This window comes from Lupinus angustifolius, chromosome LG15, assembly GCF_001865875.1.
Source record: "Lupinus angustifolius cultivar Tanjil chromosome LG15, LupAngTanjil_v1.0, whole genome shotgun sequence".
In the NCBI taxonomy this organism is placed as follows: Eukaryota; Viridiplantae; Streptophyta; class Magnoliopsida; order Fabales; family Fabaceae; genus Lupinus; species Lupinus angustifolius.
The window spans coordinates 20,805,040-20,823,621 of NC_032023.1; the positions used below are offsets into that span (position 1 = coordinate 20,805,040).

Sequence of the window (18,582 nt, forward strand, 5' to 3'; positions counted from 1 at the left end):
CGTCAATTGATTCACATTAACTGTTTTTTATTTAAGGGATTAAAATCAAAATCCCTTCTACTTTGCCTGTCATTTCACAAAAATAATGAAGATTGGCCCTTTATCTCGATGAAATATAAGTGAAATCATTCAAATATACTATTTCTGTCAAATTAGAAATACTTGTTGTAATAAATTTGTTAATTAATGTAGGATGGAATAGGAATGGTTGAAAAGTAAGTTTTGGTCGGCAAAGGCTAGCCATCATTAGAATTCATTGCATGGACTCCAAAGCAACAATTTTCCTTCCCATTGTCGTCATTGAAAAAAGCATATATAATAACTACAATCCAACACCCGACACCCATAGGTTAATACTACCAAAAATTCAATATTATGCTTCCAACGTCAACATAACCAAACCATACGGTTGCTGCTTTAATAGGCGATTCAATAAGCCAGTGGAAAATCACAAAAAGACAGCCAACCATGAACATGTATAATACAAATATACTATTGTATTTGTAAATGAATTAAACAAACAAGAAATTGAAGCCACTCCCACAGCAATCCAATGAATAAGAAGATCTAATAATAAATAGGAACGTCAAATCGCCAATCAACTTAACCTCCGGAATGGGAAGCAGAAGTTGTTTCAAAATGACCATCCTTGAACACATGAATATATTGTTGTGGCAATGAATGCTCTACCTGAAATCAAAGAATATGATTACATTTTGAAAGCATGTATTTCTTGACTTCCATAGTTCGCTAATAATTTCCAACATGGATGAATCCAGTTAACATTAAGGAAGCTAGTAAGCACTTTGTAGTTTCAAATTTATATAGAAAAAAGCAAGCATTGCTAATGAATTCTATGCAGCATAAGAGATTAATGGTCCACTTTTGCACCCCCAAAAAAAAGATTAATGGCCCATTCTAGTTTCACCACCGAGCATGTGACGGTTGATTTAAATCAATTGCTACACCTCACCTAAATTAAGCATTCCAAAAAGCTATCACACCTTTACTTACTTACATCCATGAGTGACAAAAGAATGTTAAAGGCTCCAAATTTTAAATAATGGATCTGGTTAACTATTTGTCCCGTGTAGATATAATACCAACCAAACTCATGCTCCATAGTCAAACCAAATTTTGCAGTGTCAGAAACACTAGAAAAGAAATATGAAAATATACCCAATCATCATCAGGCCCAGCACCAGGTACCAGCACGTTGATCTCACTTGACTTGGCTGTAGATATGGATGCTTCTAACGAATCATTGCTGAGATAAAGCTGGCAGCCAGAAGTGTTGTCCACCGAAATTGTTGGAGCCGAACCCTATATTAGTGGAAGCAAGCATGATTACAATTAAAACTACATTTAATTTACCCTTATGCTCTGCATCTCATCTTTTATATAAATAGCAGTCATGTAGGATCATCACAACAATCATAATATTAGAATTTAGACCTACTAAAATCATGTTTAACCTGACATACCAACATTAATGAAGGTTGTTGTTAAGGAGGAAAAGGAAGTAGGGTACCTGACACTGCACCTCAACTCCATTACAGTTTACGATCTCAAAAGCTGCAACGACATCCTACATTTTAAACAAAAAGAAAAATTATAAGTTTCCGTAGTATGAATTGCTACAACAATTCAAAATATTAAAATTTCTATCTCCCACGTATAATACTAACCTTAAATACAACTCCCATCTTTGTGCACTTGTCAATGGTTATGTTGTTGACCTTCCCTGCAAATTATAACAATTTCATCAAGAGATAAGTTGTACAGCAACAGAACAAAATCTAATATGCCAAACATTAAAGGAACTTGTAAAATAATTTTGACTACCTTGAATCTGCAAAACCGAATTTTTGCATCCATAAACATATACAGACTGCCTTGCATCGCAATCTTCAACGATCAAGTCTTTTTGCCCAATTTGATTCTCAACAACCCACCTAACATGGCATAGAATAATTAAGAATGTTGACAGATTGACACATCATATCACAAATTGACACATCATATCACATGTATAGACCTACTTGCGCCCCATTTGAAGTTCTAACTTCGGAGATCCTGTTTTGGAAAATGCATGTGAACCTGCATGACTTTCTTTTTCAATAGTGCCAACAACTCCAGTTCTATCTGAGCGATTTTTTGTCTTCATATCAGCCGTAACCTTTCTCAAACCTAGTAGAAACATTTCTATTTCATATATGATCTTATCATTCAATCAGGAAAGTAAGAGTAGGCATGAGCAGGTACCTGCAGTGACATTCCCGGTGCTGAGTTCTTGAAAAACAGCTGACATCCCCTCTTTCGGTTTAGAGGATGAAGCTTTAGTTGATTCAGAACTAAAGAGAGAAGTGGGTGGAGGAGGAGCAGCAGGTGTAGCAGGGAGAGCAGTAGCTTTTGATGAAGCACTATTTTTTCCTGTTGGACTCCACACAGGACCTAAAGGATAAAAACTCTTCACATAATCTCTCAAACCAGGCACATACAACTCTTTCAGAGCTTTGGCCCACTCAACATGATTTGGGTCCTTGTTTCTATACTCTACAAGCACCTGATTATTGCAGTTGAAAATGCAATATCAATATTCTTTACTCAGCTAATAGCAGTCAAAACTCAAAACAAGAGAGTAATTTTCAGGGAAAACTCTAGAAGGATAATGCAAAATCGACTAAAATCATTCTGCACCTAAAATGTTCACAAAGAGTATGTTGGAAATCAAACATTTAAAATCACAAACACTGAGCCTAGGCATATTTAAATTAAGCATTTTGATCAACAGTCATTTCCTTTCCAACCATTGCCCTGACGTAACTAAGGAAGCAGATAGATATATAATACTGAAGTAAATATGCAAGATTTTTCAATGCGCAGATATAATGCTGATTGCTCAAAAAGTCAAGGAAACCCCCATTTCATCCTTTCCTCTTCAGTATAAAAGAGAGGACCAGTAGTTCATGAAAGTCGTCTTATAGAAATCAACAGTTTCTGTCATGCATCAAGAATACCTTGTTACTGTAAAACTCAGCCATTTGCCAACTTTCTTCAACATGTGCTATGGGCATACTCATACCTTGAAACAACATAAGAAAAAAAAGTCACTAAAAGGTAAGATGTCATAATAGAAAAGAATCAGTTATCACTTACCACAATCCTTCCCTGTAAAGGCAATCCAAGCTAGAGCTGCGAGACTGTCAGCAGCAGCCTTCAAGTGATTAAAAAAATCATATCTCCTCCCCTCTGTCATTACAGTAGCTTTGGTGATCACCTCATTCAATGGTTTTAGAAACCCAGCCAATCCAGCAAGGTCAGGTTTCTGCACAATGAAGATGCAACAAATTAAGACAGCATTCATAAACACCAGGACATGTACAACACAGAAGACAGAACATCAATCCTGCACGGGTAACAATCACTAGTTTCCTTACATCCAACTAAATTCAGCTTCTCTTTGAGTAATAAACCAACTTCTAATTTTTGTATTGGAATCCTAGTTGACAACATTGTTCATTCATTACCCATTTGCAGAAAAAAAATTAGCAGGGAAATCACACAACCATGAAAGAAGAAACAGTTTGCCTCTATAAAGATGGCAGCCTCAACTGTGCCAAAGCTTATGCCACATTACTCTATTTTGATTTCTTTCAATAACTAACAAGATTACTTCCCATAACCCTACTTCAACAAGGAAGGACACATCCAATAACCGGACAAAACCATGCAACCTCATTATTTTGCCGAAAAGAACAATGGCTCAGACAACAAAGCAAATACACATAATTCAATGATCATATTGCCAATTAAAAAATGAACAATCAGAGATTTGAATCTGATAAGTATAACTGATTGTCATCATATTCAATTCACTTGCCAATATACTACCCAAGCAGGAACAAAACAAGATCCATATTCTATTGATCACCAAATTATCTACCATCTAGCATGGAGTCACCAATCATAACATTATCATTAGAAATACAATAGTGCCTTCACATAGATCGAATTAAGCACGTTGAATTTAAATGCTTAATTCCAGTCCAAAATCAACTGATTCAATATTCAGATCAGAGATAACCTGAGATTGGTTCAGCAGAATCAAAAGCTGTTTCTGAACAGAAAAAGCTTCACGCACGATATTCGTAACATCAAATACGTGTCCTCCAATCTTCTCCGCAGCAATGACAACCCTACCTACATACTGATCGATCAGATCCCCGAATGCAACAATCGAAGGATCCGACAACGCATCAGCCATGTCACCACCATCTCCAGGGGAAGCACCACCGCGGAAACCGGTGGATAGTGCCTCCAAGCGCTTCACCGCCGATTCGAACCTGTCGATCAATTTCTGTTCCATGACTCAGGACACAACCGTTCTTCTATCTCTCTCGCATGCACACAGCACACAGCACACAGCACACAGCACACACACTCTTCTGTAATAATAATAATGTGATGAAATGAAATGAAATACATACAAGATAGAGAACATATTGGACACGTGTCACTTCTTCATCCTATCTTGTGGTTCATGTATCCCATTTGGGGTGCCAAATTTAATGCAACGTATAAATGTTTCACTCAAAGCCATTATGGATTACTATAAAAATACTAATTGTGTTTTCAAACTAAAATCAAGAAGAACACTGAAAAAATTTATATTAATGAAAGATTAATTATTTATGTTTAATTATAATTGACTGATATTCAAACATAAATAATGTCAATTGCATAATGATAATTTATGATATAAAATCAACTAAATTTTGAAAATTTTAATATATAGATTTCCAATCTTAATTTTATATTTTTTGGAATTTTAATCATTTCATATTAGAGCAATACCTAAAATATCATTACATATACTATTTCAGAGTAAGACTCCTCTCCATTAAATGGAGAGGCAAGTTACATTTTGGAGTGTATTTTTAAGGTTAAAGTTGTAATTTCAATGAAAAATAAAGGTCATAAATATCATTATCTATTAAGTTTTTAGTGTATTTCTTCCTAACTTGCCTCTCCATTAATTGAGAGAAATCTAACTCACTATTTCAATCCATATTATTCTTGGAGCAATATATTCTATAAGCCTAAAGATTATATTTAATCCTTTAAATTAACAATTAAGGGAGATGATCTGTCACACATCCATAAATTAACTAGCATTTATTTATAAGAGGAGAGGCTATTCTTGATTAATAAAAAATTGTGCAAAATATATATATATTATATTATATAAACTTTGAACATTTTAAAATTTGAAATTAAATAAAATTTGTCAAATAGTTTTATTAAAATGGAGATTAGTTATTTAACTATTCTCTTAATAAGAAAAGAAATGAATGTTCAAATTATAAAACTAAACACTCTATGTCTGTGACAAATATATAAAGTAGGAGTTATTTTTGTTAAATTCATTATACTGGTGGAATTACTAAACTAACTAGACACTCTATATTGTGATAAGTATCTAAAGAAGATGTTATTTTTGTTTAATTCAATTAAAATTATGGAAATGTTATAAAAAATGTAATTTCTTTCATATTTATCTTCTCCTACCACTTCTTCATTTTCTCTCTATTCAAATTATATACTATAAAGAAAAGGGAGTGTAAATATTGGAGTCTCTTACTCTACAAATAAATCAAATAATAAGTTCCAATTTTTAAGATATAATAATGATATTAGAATATATGTTTCATATCAGTTTAAGAAATAGTATGTATTTACTCAATAATAGTATAAACATGATAACACTTAAAATAGGGATAGTGTTTTTGGGTTGAACAAAGATCTGATGTCTTAAAATATATCCTAAAGTATATACCGTAACAATGAAAATATGTTATGTTAATTAAAAAAATAAATAACATATACATTTTTTCTTTTTTTGATTTGTTATCATTGGTATGAAACATGACCGACCGAGGATATGTGAATTTTATTTTCTTTCTGAGGACTATAAATAAATGAGATTAGTTAAAACGTCTCTGATAAGCAATTAAAACGCTTATCCTCTATCTTTAGGTTTAAAGAGAGAAGCCATTAATTATAATTTTAAAGGCCAATGAAGCGAGGAATGAAATTATGTTATGGGCAGATATGGAAACAAATGACCTTATTAAAGAAGTTAGTTTCTTCACCTTGAGTCTGTTGACAACTTAACACGTCTTGTTTGTAGGATTATATAATTGGATGAGAAGGATGGACTTGTTTGCAGGGGTTTATTTATTGGTTGCTAACTTACTTTACTTATTTATTAATGTTTGGATATCATTAGTCAATTATTCATATATTGAAATCCTTATTTATTTTATGACAATTATTTCAGCATAGAATCCAGAGCAAAGGAAACATGAGTTTTTTTGGTAAAGAGTATTTTTAATACATTTTTCAAGTCTTGTGATGTTAAGCATATAAGGGCTAACTAGCTAGAGTTTCAGCTCCAGCAGAGGGCATTTGAAGTGGAGGCTGAAAATTTTGAAACGGGTATTGTACTCCTAACCCTCAATCAAATATGAGCTCAAAATAACAAGTTCCCTGAATAATTATCTGCAATGTTGTAGAAATATCAATATTAATCTATTGTTAATATATTGTGACTTGTGAGAATAACATATTTACAAGGCTTGTCCCTTCACAAGATATAGAGCAATACACCAAAAACGTGTTAAAATCTAAAGGAAGGTAACTACACTCAATACCATGAAGTAAAGGAAGGTAACTACACTCAATACCATGAAGAGGTACAACAGACAATCATCTCCAGCTTGATAGTTCTACATGCCCGGTTGGATATGGAACTTTAATGGAAACAGTTGTGCGAGATGAATCATGATCTGTCTCTCTAGTACGATGTTCCTATTTGACAAAAAAACAGATACACATTTATGAAAGTCGGATTGAAGTTCTAATACTAGAATTTACTAAGCATGGTACTAAATATGTGGTGCATCTCAACCCTCGGCAACAACTGCGTATTTGAGCAAATATAGATACTTTATCTACTAACTACAAACATGTATTCCTCTTTGAAATTCTTAGATAAACATGGAGCACACAAGGTGGACTTAAAATTTGTTTTTATTACAAATACCCAATTTAAGGGGAGAAAATTATATGGTTTGGGTAGAAATTAAAAAAAAAAGGATAAAATAGGAAAATAGAAATTACATTATGAGGTAATTATCATAATCTACCACAAATAAATCGTCTAGATAGTCAAGTGCACCCACCTTAGGTGCTTCCCATTTATGTAATATTTTCCACCTTTAATTCTTATCTGGGGTGTGGAATCAGCATAAGTAACCTAGATATCTTAGATGTCTTTTATATCAGGCAGTAAGAATCAAATAATATTATGCTTGAGGTCGGCTATATTATTTATTGAGTTAAATTTTCTGTTTAAGTTAATCTTTCGGTTTATGAAACAAGTTTGTTGAGTTGATTGAGAAATCAAGTTTTGAACTAATTTTGATTTGTTCGATTCATTGTCAACATATACCTTGCAGTTCTATAAGACAGGGTGGCTAGCATGAGACTTACAGAACGAAAGGGGAAATCATCTGCCTCAAGCATATGAACAATCTGACCCATCTTTGGTCGTTTAATGACATCCAAATCTATACAGCGTAGACAAACCAGTAAAGCTCGCTTCAAAGATCTTGGAGAGGGTTTAATCTCAATTAAAGGATCAACTAGCTCATCACCACAACGACTTGCTACCATTCCCTTAAACCAATCAACCAAGTTCATCTGAAGCACATCAAACAGAAAGGAACGTAAGAGTAAGACTCAATGGAGTTTCAATGAATGCAATAAAGAAAACTTGGAGAAATCCTGAAATTACCTCTGCAGGTGGTCTAGAGTAATCGATGGGGCTTCTTCCTGTGATTAGCTCCATAAGTAGAATGCCAAAACTATATACATCACTGCCCTCATTAAGCATACCCGTGCTTGCATACTCGGGTGAAACATATCTGCAGAAAATTTATGGTAACATATAATATAGATAAACATCATTCACCAAATTATAAAATACCTTTAAAGGCTGGGAAAGAACTAACCCAAATGTCCCCATTACACGCGTTGTCACATAACTTTTCTCAGACCCTAAGAGTTTGGCCAGTCCAAAGTCAGATACTTTAGCATTCCACTTTTTGTCCAAAAGAATGTTACTGGATTTTACATCTCGGTGGACAACTTTGGGTTCTAAGCCTTCATGCAAGTAAGCTAGCCTGTTTCATAATATAGACATGTCAATTTTACTTCAGGAAAAAATATTTAAGGTAACATAAAATTCATAATGATGGAGCATGATAACCAAAATTACTTCAGTATTATCAAAATTAGTCAACATCTCATTTGACAAGAAGTATAATTATAATATTATTTAAAGGTAACTTGGGTGATATTTTAAGATATCTGTTCAACTAAATGAGACAGGAAACTCAACAAACATACCCTTTTGCAATCCCAACAGCAACCTTCATTCTTATATCCCAAGTCAAGGGGCTAACAGACCCTACATCACCATGAAGCCACTGCTCCAAAGTTCCATTGTCAATGTATTCATAAACAAGCATCCTGAATGATCAGTAACAATGCCAGAGACAAAATTTAGAGGAAATTTCATCATCTGACACACCGTTTTTTATAGGCCATCTTATGCACCTTAAATCAAAAGGGTAATAGTTATGTAAATTGTAAACAGAATATTTACCTTTGAGCACCTTCTGCACAATATCCAACTAGTCCCACCAAATGCTTATGCCTCACTTTTCCAATGGCTTCAACCTCCCCCTTAAACTCTTTCTCTGCTTGCCCCCTAGTTACAAAAACAACAAAAAAGCAAACGTGAATTTTCAATAGGCTATGCCAGGGGATGAGGAAGAAATGATAAATTGAAGATGTTGCATTATTTCAGGAAAGATAACCATATAAAGAAATGTAGAATTGGAAAGCAGAGTTGAATTAATAAAAAAAATCTTTGCTCATTTCCTTCTTATCTGGAATTCTTATAGCGCTTTTTAATTTGTTATGGAAAATTCAAATGTTTGGCCAAAAACGTGTTCAATTTTCAATACTAAGAAATTATTTGATTTATTGGATACCCTTTTCTCATCTCTGCCTGCATTTGCATGCTTCCTTTTTTTGTTTGGGATACAAATTAGTTATTCATGTTATTATCATCAGTAGTTCTCTGGTTGGCCTACCTAACTCAAAGCCACCAGTGACAAGACTGAAACACATGCAATGCTTTTAGATTATGTAGACTAAAGTTTCATCGCCATTAAGATAATATGCCTTGTAAAGAAAAGGTTGAGATTCAGCAATCATGAACTATACAATAAATAAACTAAAAGAAAAAGTAAAGAGAAAAGTAACATTAAATTTCCCAGGCCAGCACAAAATTAAAAAAACAAAGTAGAAAAGAAAAAAATGAAAGTGAGAGTTTACTTTTCCTAATACCCCGAAATAAAACTTGAACTCCTAACAACTATTGATTGTTGAAGCTGGAGTCTAGATCACCAAAATGCACATTTCCTTATTCAATTCATTTTCATAGACAGTTGAATGTTGAATACAGGGGGAAAACAGTTTCATAAAAACGATTAGCTGAGAAACGAAATGCAGAGGCAAGTGAAAACAAAAAAGAAAAGAAATAAACATAGTAAGAAAAGGAATAAAAAGAGTTATAGGTTTAAGGTACTTGTTGTTGTTGAGAAGATTCTTGACAGCGACGACAGAACCGTCGTGCAAAATTCCTTTATACACAATCCCATACCCTCCTTCTCCGATCACATTCCCTTCTTGAAATCCACGTGTCGCTTCTTCAAGCTCCTTCAGACTATACCACCTTCCCCACCCTATGTTTGCTGAGACCACCTTCTCTTTCTCTTCTTCGCTCTTTGGATTATTAATGTCATGAACAGTGATACGATGCGTTTTGACCTGGATGATATCTTTGGAGACGAGAGGGATTGTGCCGGAGCTGTGTTTAAGTGGCGTTCTGCGTTTTGTGATGCAGATGAAGAATATAAGAAGCGTAGTTAGCAGGATTAGGAGGAAAAAGAGTACGATGACGTAGAGTTTGAGACCTAGAATGTGTGTTCGGTGAGTGAGCTCCGGTAGCAGAGCACCACCGGAGAAGTTGGCTGACGCAGGCATTATAACTGTATTATGGATGGAATGGAATGGAATAAAGGAAGAAAAGAAGAGAGTATTTGGAATTGAAGATGTGGATTGTGGAGTTTCATCAACGGATACAAAAAGCGAAAAGAGACAAGCTCACAATTTCATTCACTGTATTTACTCCAATGCCACTCACAAAAAATACGTTGTTACGAAAAGTAAAAGTTACGAATGGCCTTGGAAGTTGGAACCTAATCACTTCCATTTGTTGGGTCTATAATATATATCTCAAACCACCAAACCATTTGTTACACTCTCAACCACCAAGTAACTTTGAATGGGAATAATACATTATATGAAAATAAAATTTGAACAAGAGAGAGAGGTAGTAGTGTTGATGCAGTTGAAGTTTATTAATGAGGGAGCGGGTTGATGGTTGAAGCACGTGAGATATACATGCTCCTGCTTCCCAATAGAGTTATATAGCTCAAACAAAGGACTTACATTTATTTATTAAATTAAATAATCTGCATACATTATTGTGCATTCCCAATACAGTTACAAACCCAACAATTTTATTCAAGGCCAAATAATCGGTATAACGTGTTTCTTTTTCACTCCTGAATGAACAAATCTGAACCATTAAATTTACATTCCATTAGAGGACTAAAGACAAAGGGGTAAGGAAAAAATCAATTACAATTGGAAAAAAATTGGAGCTTGTTGCAATTCAAAACAAGCATAGTCAAAGAAGTATAGTATCCACACCTATCATCATAACTTGAGAGCCACTTTGTATGCTGAAATGTACAATGTGCACTTTTCCAATTCCAAATACCCAAGGCATGCTCAAACCAATAAGAGCACCAGGGTATTACAGTAAAGAACAATGACAAAAGGACCAATATAATTACCCAAACAAATTTTAGACAGTAAACCTCTATTCCTGATCCACCCTCTCTACATCATGTAAGCCAGACCGCACCGAGAATAACTCCTTCGAATAACGTCTACGAGACAATGAAATGTCGCCAGCACCATTGTGGAAACTACCCTGTGACTGTGAGCCAGGTCCTGAAAGCTTTAAACTACTTGTTCCTTCTCCTTTTGATGCACCAGAGGTTTGTGGAATTACTGTTGTGGCATCTGATGAACTCTGACGCCAACTACTAAACAAAGCAGCATTCCAAGAGCCTCTGGAAGAGGTTGCTCTAAGCCGTGCGGAACTCGAGCTTTCTTCCCTGACAACTTTGAAAGGGCTTTCCAAAGCCTTGAGAACATATCGCATTGGGGGTCTTTTTGCAGGTTTGGGATTAAGACAGGACCTGGCAACAATGGCTATGGCCCACACTTCTTCCAAGAAATCCTCATCAAGAAACAGAGATGGATCGACAATTTTTGTCACGAGATCCTTGTCATACATAGTAATGTTAGGTAGAACTTGGTCCAGCCATTCCTTTACTTCACCATCACTGGACGCACTAATTCCCAGCTTACCGGTCACTAGCTCAAGTAACACTTTCCCAAAGCAATAGACATCATAGGCACAAACTGATGTTGATGGACCTGTTTTCACAGTAAACCAAATTTGTGTCAAAATATTAGTCAGGGACAAACAATTTAACACAAACAGATTTAGAAATACAGAGTAACAAATCATTAGAAGTTTAAAACTAAATGTTGACTAAGAAAGTAAAAAGAGCAAAACCTTTCAGCCTACACACATCTCAAAGTCAGGAAAGAAGGGGAGAGGAATACCACAAGCATGTAAAAATAAATCACCATATCAATTTCCTAATACAAACTATTCAAAAAAATAACTGAAGTTGCACACTTGCACTAGTAAGAGACAAGCACAGACCACCATAACTTCTACTAGATGAGCTTCTTATGTGTGTATCTGGACCAGTAAAAGTGCAAAACTTCTCAAGCTAGCATGAATTTGATACATGCACAATCACCCTCTTTCACCATTTTACTACTATTTCAGAAACAAGAATACCATCTAATTCTCGATAATAAGAATGACTTTCAAAAGTCTCTCTGAAAATGCATTGGCTAAAAGCCTAGTTTTTTTTTGGCAGACTGGAAAATGTTCCCATTTCTACTCCAGGACATGCAATTATACCTCAGTGATAATCCACAAAAAACAAAATTATATACAATTATCAACTGATATGTGACAATTTCTGGGGCACACAGTTATGTGCTCTCATAAATAGTTCCTCACACAATCACACGATATTTGTAAGAAGGACAGTGTAACTATATAGAAACACAATCAAGCCAAAGAACTGACTACAGATACATGTCTAAAACTAAACTTGAGTTCTACTTACCAGATGAGCTTGGATCATAGGACCTGCATATTAAAAGGGGGGATGAGAAATTAGTTAAACCTTTTATATAACAAATACAATAATATGCATTTGCAATATTGAATATAAAACTAAATCTTATAAAAAACTGTTAACGAAGTTATGGCAAAAAAATGAGAGAAAGAACTCGGGAAAAAGTTTCCTGGTTATAAAAAAAGACCAAAACGTCAATTACCTAATTTTATGTGAAAGCCAAATGAGTGATACCCATTACTAAAAAAATCAAAGTAGTAGTAGCCTGGTAGGTAAGTTCAAAGCATAAGCATTTAAAGATAAATAAATGAAAGGATTAACTCAAAGGAAACATAATACTGTCAATGCCTAATGAACAGCATATTGGACATAGTTTTCATCATATTCACTATTCAGTAAATAAAATTGCTAGTGGTGTACTTACTGTGGTAACCGCATAAACCCGAGTCTTCTACTTTGATGAGAATCACCTTCTTGAGCGCAGACTTCACTTAGACTGCCTAACCGAACTTCATATTTATCATCTAGAAGTATACTACTTGCTTGAACATCCCTAAAATAATTAGAAAATATGCTTGTGAAAACTAGCACAACAGTTAGCTTAAACTTTGCATATGTAAGCTTGTAATTTATTCATTTCTTGATGGGTTGAGAGGGCTCAATCAACCAGAAGGAATACTCTCACAAGTTGACCTTGTTCCCAACCTAGCTATCTCTCTCAGCTCCAATATATAAAAAGTGTGTGGCCAGTGGCCACAATAGAAATGACAAAACCCAATCATAGGGGGGAACTTATACTTGATCACCAAAAAGGTATGGAAACAAACAGTAAGACAGTAACCACTAACCATTATACTTAATCACCTAAAAGATAAGGAAACAAGAAGGGGGAAATACAAAAAAACAAGAAACGAGGAAATCTGAAAATACCTGTGAACATAGGGCGGAATACATTCGTGATGCAGATATGATAGGGCTTCTGCTGCTCCAATAGCAATTTTCAACCTAGTTATCCAGTCTAATGACTGCAAAGTACCATCTCCAGGTGTATTATTTTTGAAGTATAAGGAATTGGACAAGTCCCCATTTGGCATATGTTTATAAACAAGGAACTTCTCATTCTCATTTTCTAAACAATGGCCCAATAGGGGAACAAATCTTTGATGAGAAACCTTGTTGAAAAATTCCAATTCCAATAGGTAAGTATCCTTTTTAGTTGAACGTGTGTCGGTCCTTTTGATGACAACAGGAATTCCACTTTCCAAAACACCATTGAATAAATCCCCAGAGTGGCCATGTTTGATAAGATTTCCATCATTGAAATCTCCTGCAGCTTGGAGCAACTGAAGATATGTAAATGAGTCTCCTACATTTGAAAAGTCAACTGATTCACCTGTAGGATGCGAAGGACTGCCTCCAGCAGGAGCAGGGCCCACACCATTTCCCCTATGATTTGGATCACCCCGCTTACGAGCACATAGAAGCAGAAGAACCACCAATAACACCAAAAATGCAATTAAACCCAGTCCACCTAAAACTGCTGCCAATATAATCTTAGTTTTATTGCTCTTCCCAGGCCCTTCAGCTGCACTGGGCTTTGTCGAATTTGGGTGTCCAAAATTATCAAAAGTGAGGCCCCTCACAGCATAAAATGATGCACAATCCACTGTAGTCCTCTGATTTGTCACATTTTGAAGACAGTTGCTAGCTAGAGATGCATTATATGTGAAATTTAGAACACGTCCCTCAAAATAATTGTTTGACAGATCCACAAACCTGAACCTTCCGAGTACATGAGTGAGGTTTCCATAAAACACATTATGAGAAATATTAAGCACCGCAGTAGTACCATTAGCTGCAGAGCTAGACTTGGGAATCAAACCACCGAATTTATTGGCAGATACGTCAAGGAAAGTCAACCTTGGCAGCGACCACAACTCAACAGGCAAAGAACCAGTAAAATTGTTTTGTCTCAGCACTACGGACTGCAAGTGCAATGAAATACCAAACAAGTTCCTAGGCAGTGGTCCACCAAGCATGCTATTCGCAAGCATCATTCTCTGCAAGTTTCTCAACCCTTTCAAATCTGAAGGCACTACTCCACCAGTGAAAGAATTGTCACTAAGATCAAGGTCAACCAAGTTACCAAGACCCCCTATTTGCGACGGTAAAGAAGTTAGGCCGTTGCTCGAAAGGTTTAAGTATTGTAACTTGGAAAGTCCCCCAATGCCGGGCGGAATCGGCCCAGACAAAAAATTGGAAGACATGTCAAGGGATGACAGATTAGGAAGAAAGGCCAAAGATGTTGGTATGGAGCCAGTAAGCGAATTCCGCGAAAGATCAAGGACCGAAAGGGCTGAGAGTTGACCAATACTATCTGGAACTGTCCCAGTAAGCTTGTTATGAGAAAGAAACAAAGTTGTTAGGTTGGTCAAATTCCCTAGGCTAGAAGGAATAGCATCAATAATAGAGCAAGAACGGAGATCGAGCACACGAAGCAATGGTAGCCGAAGTCCAAACCAATCAGGAATAGGACCTGGGAGCATAAAATTTGAAGCATTGAATGACTGCAAGGAAGTGAAATTGGACAGAGCATCAACTGCAAATTGAGGGTTTCTCCTACCAAGTCTAGTTCTTCTGAACCCTGAGATATTGATCCCAACAACGTTACCATTGCGGCATGTGATACCAACCCAGATTAAACAAGGGTCTGGTTTTATTGGCCATTCTTTGCCCCTGAGACCAAGAGAACCCCTTAGCTGGAGAAGTGCTTCACGGTCAGTGGGTGAACTCAGTGGCTCAATTTGCTCCAGTGTGAGGTGAAACAGTGACAGAAACAACAAGAACCAAAACGACACTACACTTGTTGGATTTAACATGTCGTTTAAGTTGTTGTTATCAGCGCTGACCAAAAGATCCAAACATGGCCATCTTGATCTCAAATTTAAGGATACCCAATTACACTTATGACTCTACTGGTTTAAAACATTGCATCCACATCCCTATTGGGACATTACTGTAATTACAAACATGTCCGAAATATGGTTGGTGAGGTTAAAATGCATATAAATGAGGGTGGTTTGCAATAAAGTATGATTGTAATGATAATAGTTACTAAAGGGGGGAAAGGTGTTACCTGAATCAGAAGGTGGTGGTGTTGTTGTTGTTCCTATTGGGAATAATGGTTATTGTTGTTGAGTTGAGGGAAGAAGAGTGAGAGAGGGAAATGGTAATGAAATATGAAGTGTGAGTGAGTGAGTGAGTGAATAGTAAATAGTAAATAGTGAAAGAGGAATAATAAAAAGGGAAGGAAGGGAAATGGAGTGAGTTGCCGGAAGAGGTTTGGTTGTGGTTGTCGGGTGGGTTTGACCACCGTTAATCCCGCCACTCCAGCTAAGCCCACTATCACTGTCTTTCACTATCACTGTCTTTCTCTTTCACTATCATCTATCACATGTTTTAAGGATACTTCAAAAATAAGTTTACATTTTTTATTTGGAATATGAACATTTATTATCTTATATATCTTTAACATGGGTAATTAGGCACATATTAGTAAACCCCTTTTGGGCATGGAATATTCAATCTAAGTAAGAGATTTGAATGATTGAAGTATGATTATGAAGTTACAAGTTACAAGTTATTGTTATGGTAGTTGGTGGGACGCATGTTAGTTGAGGCGAGCATGATTAGAGTTCTTTCATAATTTTAATTATTAATATGGTTTATGTAGACTAGTGTTAATTTTAATTATTAAAATGTTTGAACGTGCCAACTGCATAATAATAAATAATAAATAATAATCCACCTAATCCGGAGTTATGTAGACTAGTATGTGTTATGCTTTTGTGTTCATCATGTGCTGATAATGGATAATGCAAATATTGCCCATTAATATTTTCTTAAGTGTATATATGAATGGTTAATTACGAATAATAGTTCCATTTTTGACATGACATCCACTCTGCTCCAATGCAAATTGAAAAAAGCCACCTCCATCAATGCTAGAATCCAGACATGGGGGTGCAAACTGCACAATTATATCTCTCAATGTCACCAAACCTGTAACTTGTTCATTATCATTCATCAGAAAGCTGAAACTGCTATTAGTCTGTGTCATATGCTCCATTATTTGCTTCAATGTATCATTTTCCTTATTAGTAACTGGTGAGTCCATTTTTGGTATGAACCTGCTTTTCAGGCTCAGACTTCTTGCTGCTACAAAACCCCCATGCTCATCTTCACTTCCTATATTGTCAATCTCTGTATGAATGAATTCTTCGACAGTTAAGATCCTGTTATTGCATAAACACATGCATCATTCTCCATATTCATACTGATGGAGGCAGAGAGAGAGAGAGTGAGAGAACAAGTTTCTGAACTTACATTCTGTTCCTAAGGAGGTTATCATTGTTCACAAGATGATAGACATCACTGTTTCTCACATTACCAATCAGCTTCTTAGTTTGTTCATCTAAAACTGCAACTGCACAAGTTTGGTTCTGCCAGAGAACCTTTAAAGCATCTGCAACACTTTGGCCCCGAGATACACAACTGGGATGTTTTCGGTTTTCAAAACTATGGAAAAGATAAGAAAGGGATCAAATACAAACATATAGCATGGTGTCCAATTCAATTAAACAAATAGGAAGCGAATATATGTATGTAAAGAATGTGAGATTTGGATACCTCAGATATGACAAATTCTTATCTGCTACACTATCAAACCACTCTAGCCCGCTTGATTGAAGAAGAAATTGAACCACAGCATTCTAGCACAATTGCAAATATATTAATATTACTCATCCTAAGAAAACTAACTTGTGTTGGAAAACATAAACGTAGAACTCATAAAACTGAAATTGTATTTAATGACAAAGTATTGTGTGATAGAGGTAACCCAACTAGTAACTAATAACTAAATGCTGAAATTAGCTCAACCATTTTCCAATTAACCATACTGTACTTACAATTTTGAAGATATGTATGGTACCTAAGCCATTTCTTTATGACTTGATTCATTCCCTTAATTTAGTTCCATACTTATAATTTATAAACCTGTGAATGTGATTGAGTTTGCAAATACCTGTGTAACAAAACCAACGAGTCCGGGACCTGGTTGCTGTGTGACCGGCAAAAGACACAGGCGATGTTTAGAAAGAAGAAGCAGTGCATGCAAAATAGTGTCATCCAAGCGTACGGGAAAAAATGGTTCCCAGAGGAATGATTTAGCCAAGTCACCAACCTAGTAGTAAGATTGAAGTAGAACACAAATTTATAAATTTGTTCACTTTGACAGTATTTCAGTTCATTACAATACCTCAGCGTGAAAATTGGTTCCATCATATGGACATGGATACACGACACAGACAATGATTTATGGCATGGTAAAGACTAAAGACTAAGTAAATGTTTTAAGCATGCAAGTCCATAATCGACCAAGGGAAGTAACGACAAAAAAGTAACCTTGGTTTGGCCAATTTGAGGAAACCGGTCTAGGATTGAGAAAAAGCCATGGCTCTCTATATCCTTAACTTTGGGTACACCATCATTGGGACTGTTTTCCATTGAATTCTCCAAGATCTTTTCATACTCCTAAGAAATAAAACATTAACATGGTTAATGAGATTCCATGCAATGGGTATGGGTGCATGGATATGGGTAGGGTTTGGTAAGAATAAAAGTTAAAAAATAATACCTGAAGACACCAAAGAACCATGGTTGAAAAATCAATGATAGCAATATAGCTAGTTGTGAAAGTCATGGTGGGTGGGGTTGTATTAGAGTGTGAGACATCCAATATGGCTGCACTAAATATGTCCTTTTGGTATAACATATGTATTGCATCCCTTAGAGAATCTCCAGCTTTTAATTCCAAAACTTGTGAACTTTGAATGGCTGGTATTGAACTAATGGGTATGTGATCAAGGTATTGTTGGAGGGCATAAGCAGAATCAATTTCATTATCATTTTTGTTGTCATTCTTCTCTAATTCTGCTAACCCACCATCTGTTTGCATAGATTGCATTATCTTAGTTACTCATTCTCAATTCTGCATTTAGTTTAGTTTACCTTACTCATTATT

The 18,582-nt window shown here is 35.6% G+C and overlaps 4 protein-coding genes across 4 annotated transcripts; all 4 read right to left on the bottom strand.

The window, feature by feature from the left end:
* LOC109327784 (cyclase-associated protein 1-like) lies at nt 460–4,409 on the bottom strand. Its single transcript, XM_019560937.1, has 10 exons — nt 4,088–4,409; nt 3,160–3,328; nt 3,021–3,085; nt 2,266–2,566; nt 2,043–2,190; nt 1,846–1,955; nt 1,689–1,744; nt 1,532–1,588; nt 1,180–1,323; nt 460–690 (listed from the first exon to the last, which is right to left on the bottom strand). Exons 1-10 carry the CDS (start codon nt 4,367–4,369, stop codon nt 604–606), a joined length of 1,419 nt encoding a protein of 472 aa, XP_019416482.1. The 5' UTR covers nt 4,370–4,409; the 3' UTR covers nt 460–603.
* Nucleotides 6,557–10,324, bottom strand: LOC109327786 (probable receptor-like serine/threonine-protein kinase At4g34500). The gene is made up of 7 exons (XM_019560940.1): nt 9,725–10,324; nt 8,735–8,839; nt 8,476–8,598; nt 8,079–8,249; nt 7,862–7,991; nt 7,558–7,767; nt 6,557–6,873 (listed from the first exon to the last, which is right to left on the bottom strand). Exons 1-7 carry the CDS (start codon nt 10,180–10,182, stop codon nt 6,772–6,774), a joined length of 1,299 nt encoding a protein of 432 aa, XP_019416485.1. The 5' UTR covers nt 10,183–10,324; the 3' UTR covers nt 6,557–6,771.
* Nucleotides 10,767–15,630, bottom strand: LOC109327776 (probable LRR receptor-like serine/threonine-protein kinase At2g16250). Its single transcript, XM_019560926.1, has 4 exons — nt 13,428–15,630; nt 12,922–13,050; nt 12,486–12,508; nt 10,767–11,712 (listed from the first exon to the last, which is right to left on the bottom strand). Exons 1-4 carry the CDS (start codon nt 15,374–15,376, stop codon nt 11,087–11,089), a joined length of 2,727 nt encoding a protein of 908 aa, XP_019416471.1. The 5' UTR covers nt 15,377–15,630; the 3' UTR covers nt 10,767–11,086.
* Nucleotides 16,383–18,528, bottom strand: LOC109327787 (SNF1-related protein kinase regulatory subunit gamma-1-like). The gene is made up of 6 exons (XM_019560941.1): nt 18,196–18,528; nt 17,964–18,092; nt 17,584–17,742; nt 17,187–17,269; nt 16,884–17,075; nt 16,383–16,792 (listed from the first exon to the last, which is right to left on the bottom strand). The coding sequence occupies exons 1-6, from the start codon at nt 18,523–18,525 to the stop codon at nt 16,420–16,422; spliced, it is 1,266 nt and encodes a 421-aa protein (XP_019416486.1). The 5' UTR covers nt 18,526–18,528; the 3' UTR covers nt 16,383–16,419.

Coding starts and splice junctions, on each gene's coding strand:
- LOC109327784 (XM_019560937.1), bottom strand. CDS start 4,369: ATGGAACAGAAATTGATCGACAGGTTCGAATCGGCGGTGAAGCGCTTG. Junction 3,329..4,087: donor TTCTGCTGAACCAATCTCAG/GTTATCTCTGAT, acceptor TTCATTGTGCAG/AAACCTGACCTTGCTGGATT. Junction 2,567..3,020: donor CTGAGTTTTACAGTAACAAG/GTATTCTTGATG, acceptor TGCAATAATCAG/GTGCTTGTAGAGTATAGAAA.
- LOC109327786 (XM_019560940.1), bottom strand. CDS start 10,182: ATGCCTGCGTCAGCCAACTTCTCCGGTGGTGCTCTGCTACCGGAGCTC. Junction 8,250..8,475: donor GCTGTTGGGATTGCAAAAGG/GTATGTTTGTTG, acceptor ATTATGAAACAG/GCTAGCTTACTTGCATGAAG. Junction 7,768..7,861: donor ACTCTAGACCACCTGCAGAG/GTAATTTCAGGA, acceptor GATGTGCTTCAG/ATGAACTTGGTTGATTGGTT.
- LOC109327776 (XM_019560926.1), bottom strand. CDS start 15,376: ATGTTAAATCCAACAAGTGTAGTGTCGTTTTGGTTCTTGTTGTTTCTG. Junction 13,051..13,427: donor ATTCCGCCCTATGTTCACAG/GTATTTTCAGAT, acceptor TAATTATTTTAG/GGATGTTCAAGCAAGTAGTA. Junction 12,509..12,921: donor GGGTTTATGCGGTTACCACA/GTAAGTACACCA, acceptor TTTAATATGCAG/GTCCTATGATCCAAGCTCAT.
- LOC109327787 (XM_019560941.1), bottom strand. CDS start 18,525: ATGCAATCTATGCAAACAGATGGTGGGTTAGCAGAATTAGAGAAGAAT. Junction 18,093..18,195: donor TGGTTCTTTGGTGTCTTCAG/GTATTATTTTTT, acceptor TTTATTTCTTAG/GAGTATGAAAAGATCTTGGA. Junction 17,076..17,186: donor AAGAATTTGTCATATCTGAG/GTATCCAAATCT, acceptor TCTTTTCCATAG/TTTTGAAAACCGAAAACATC.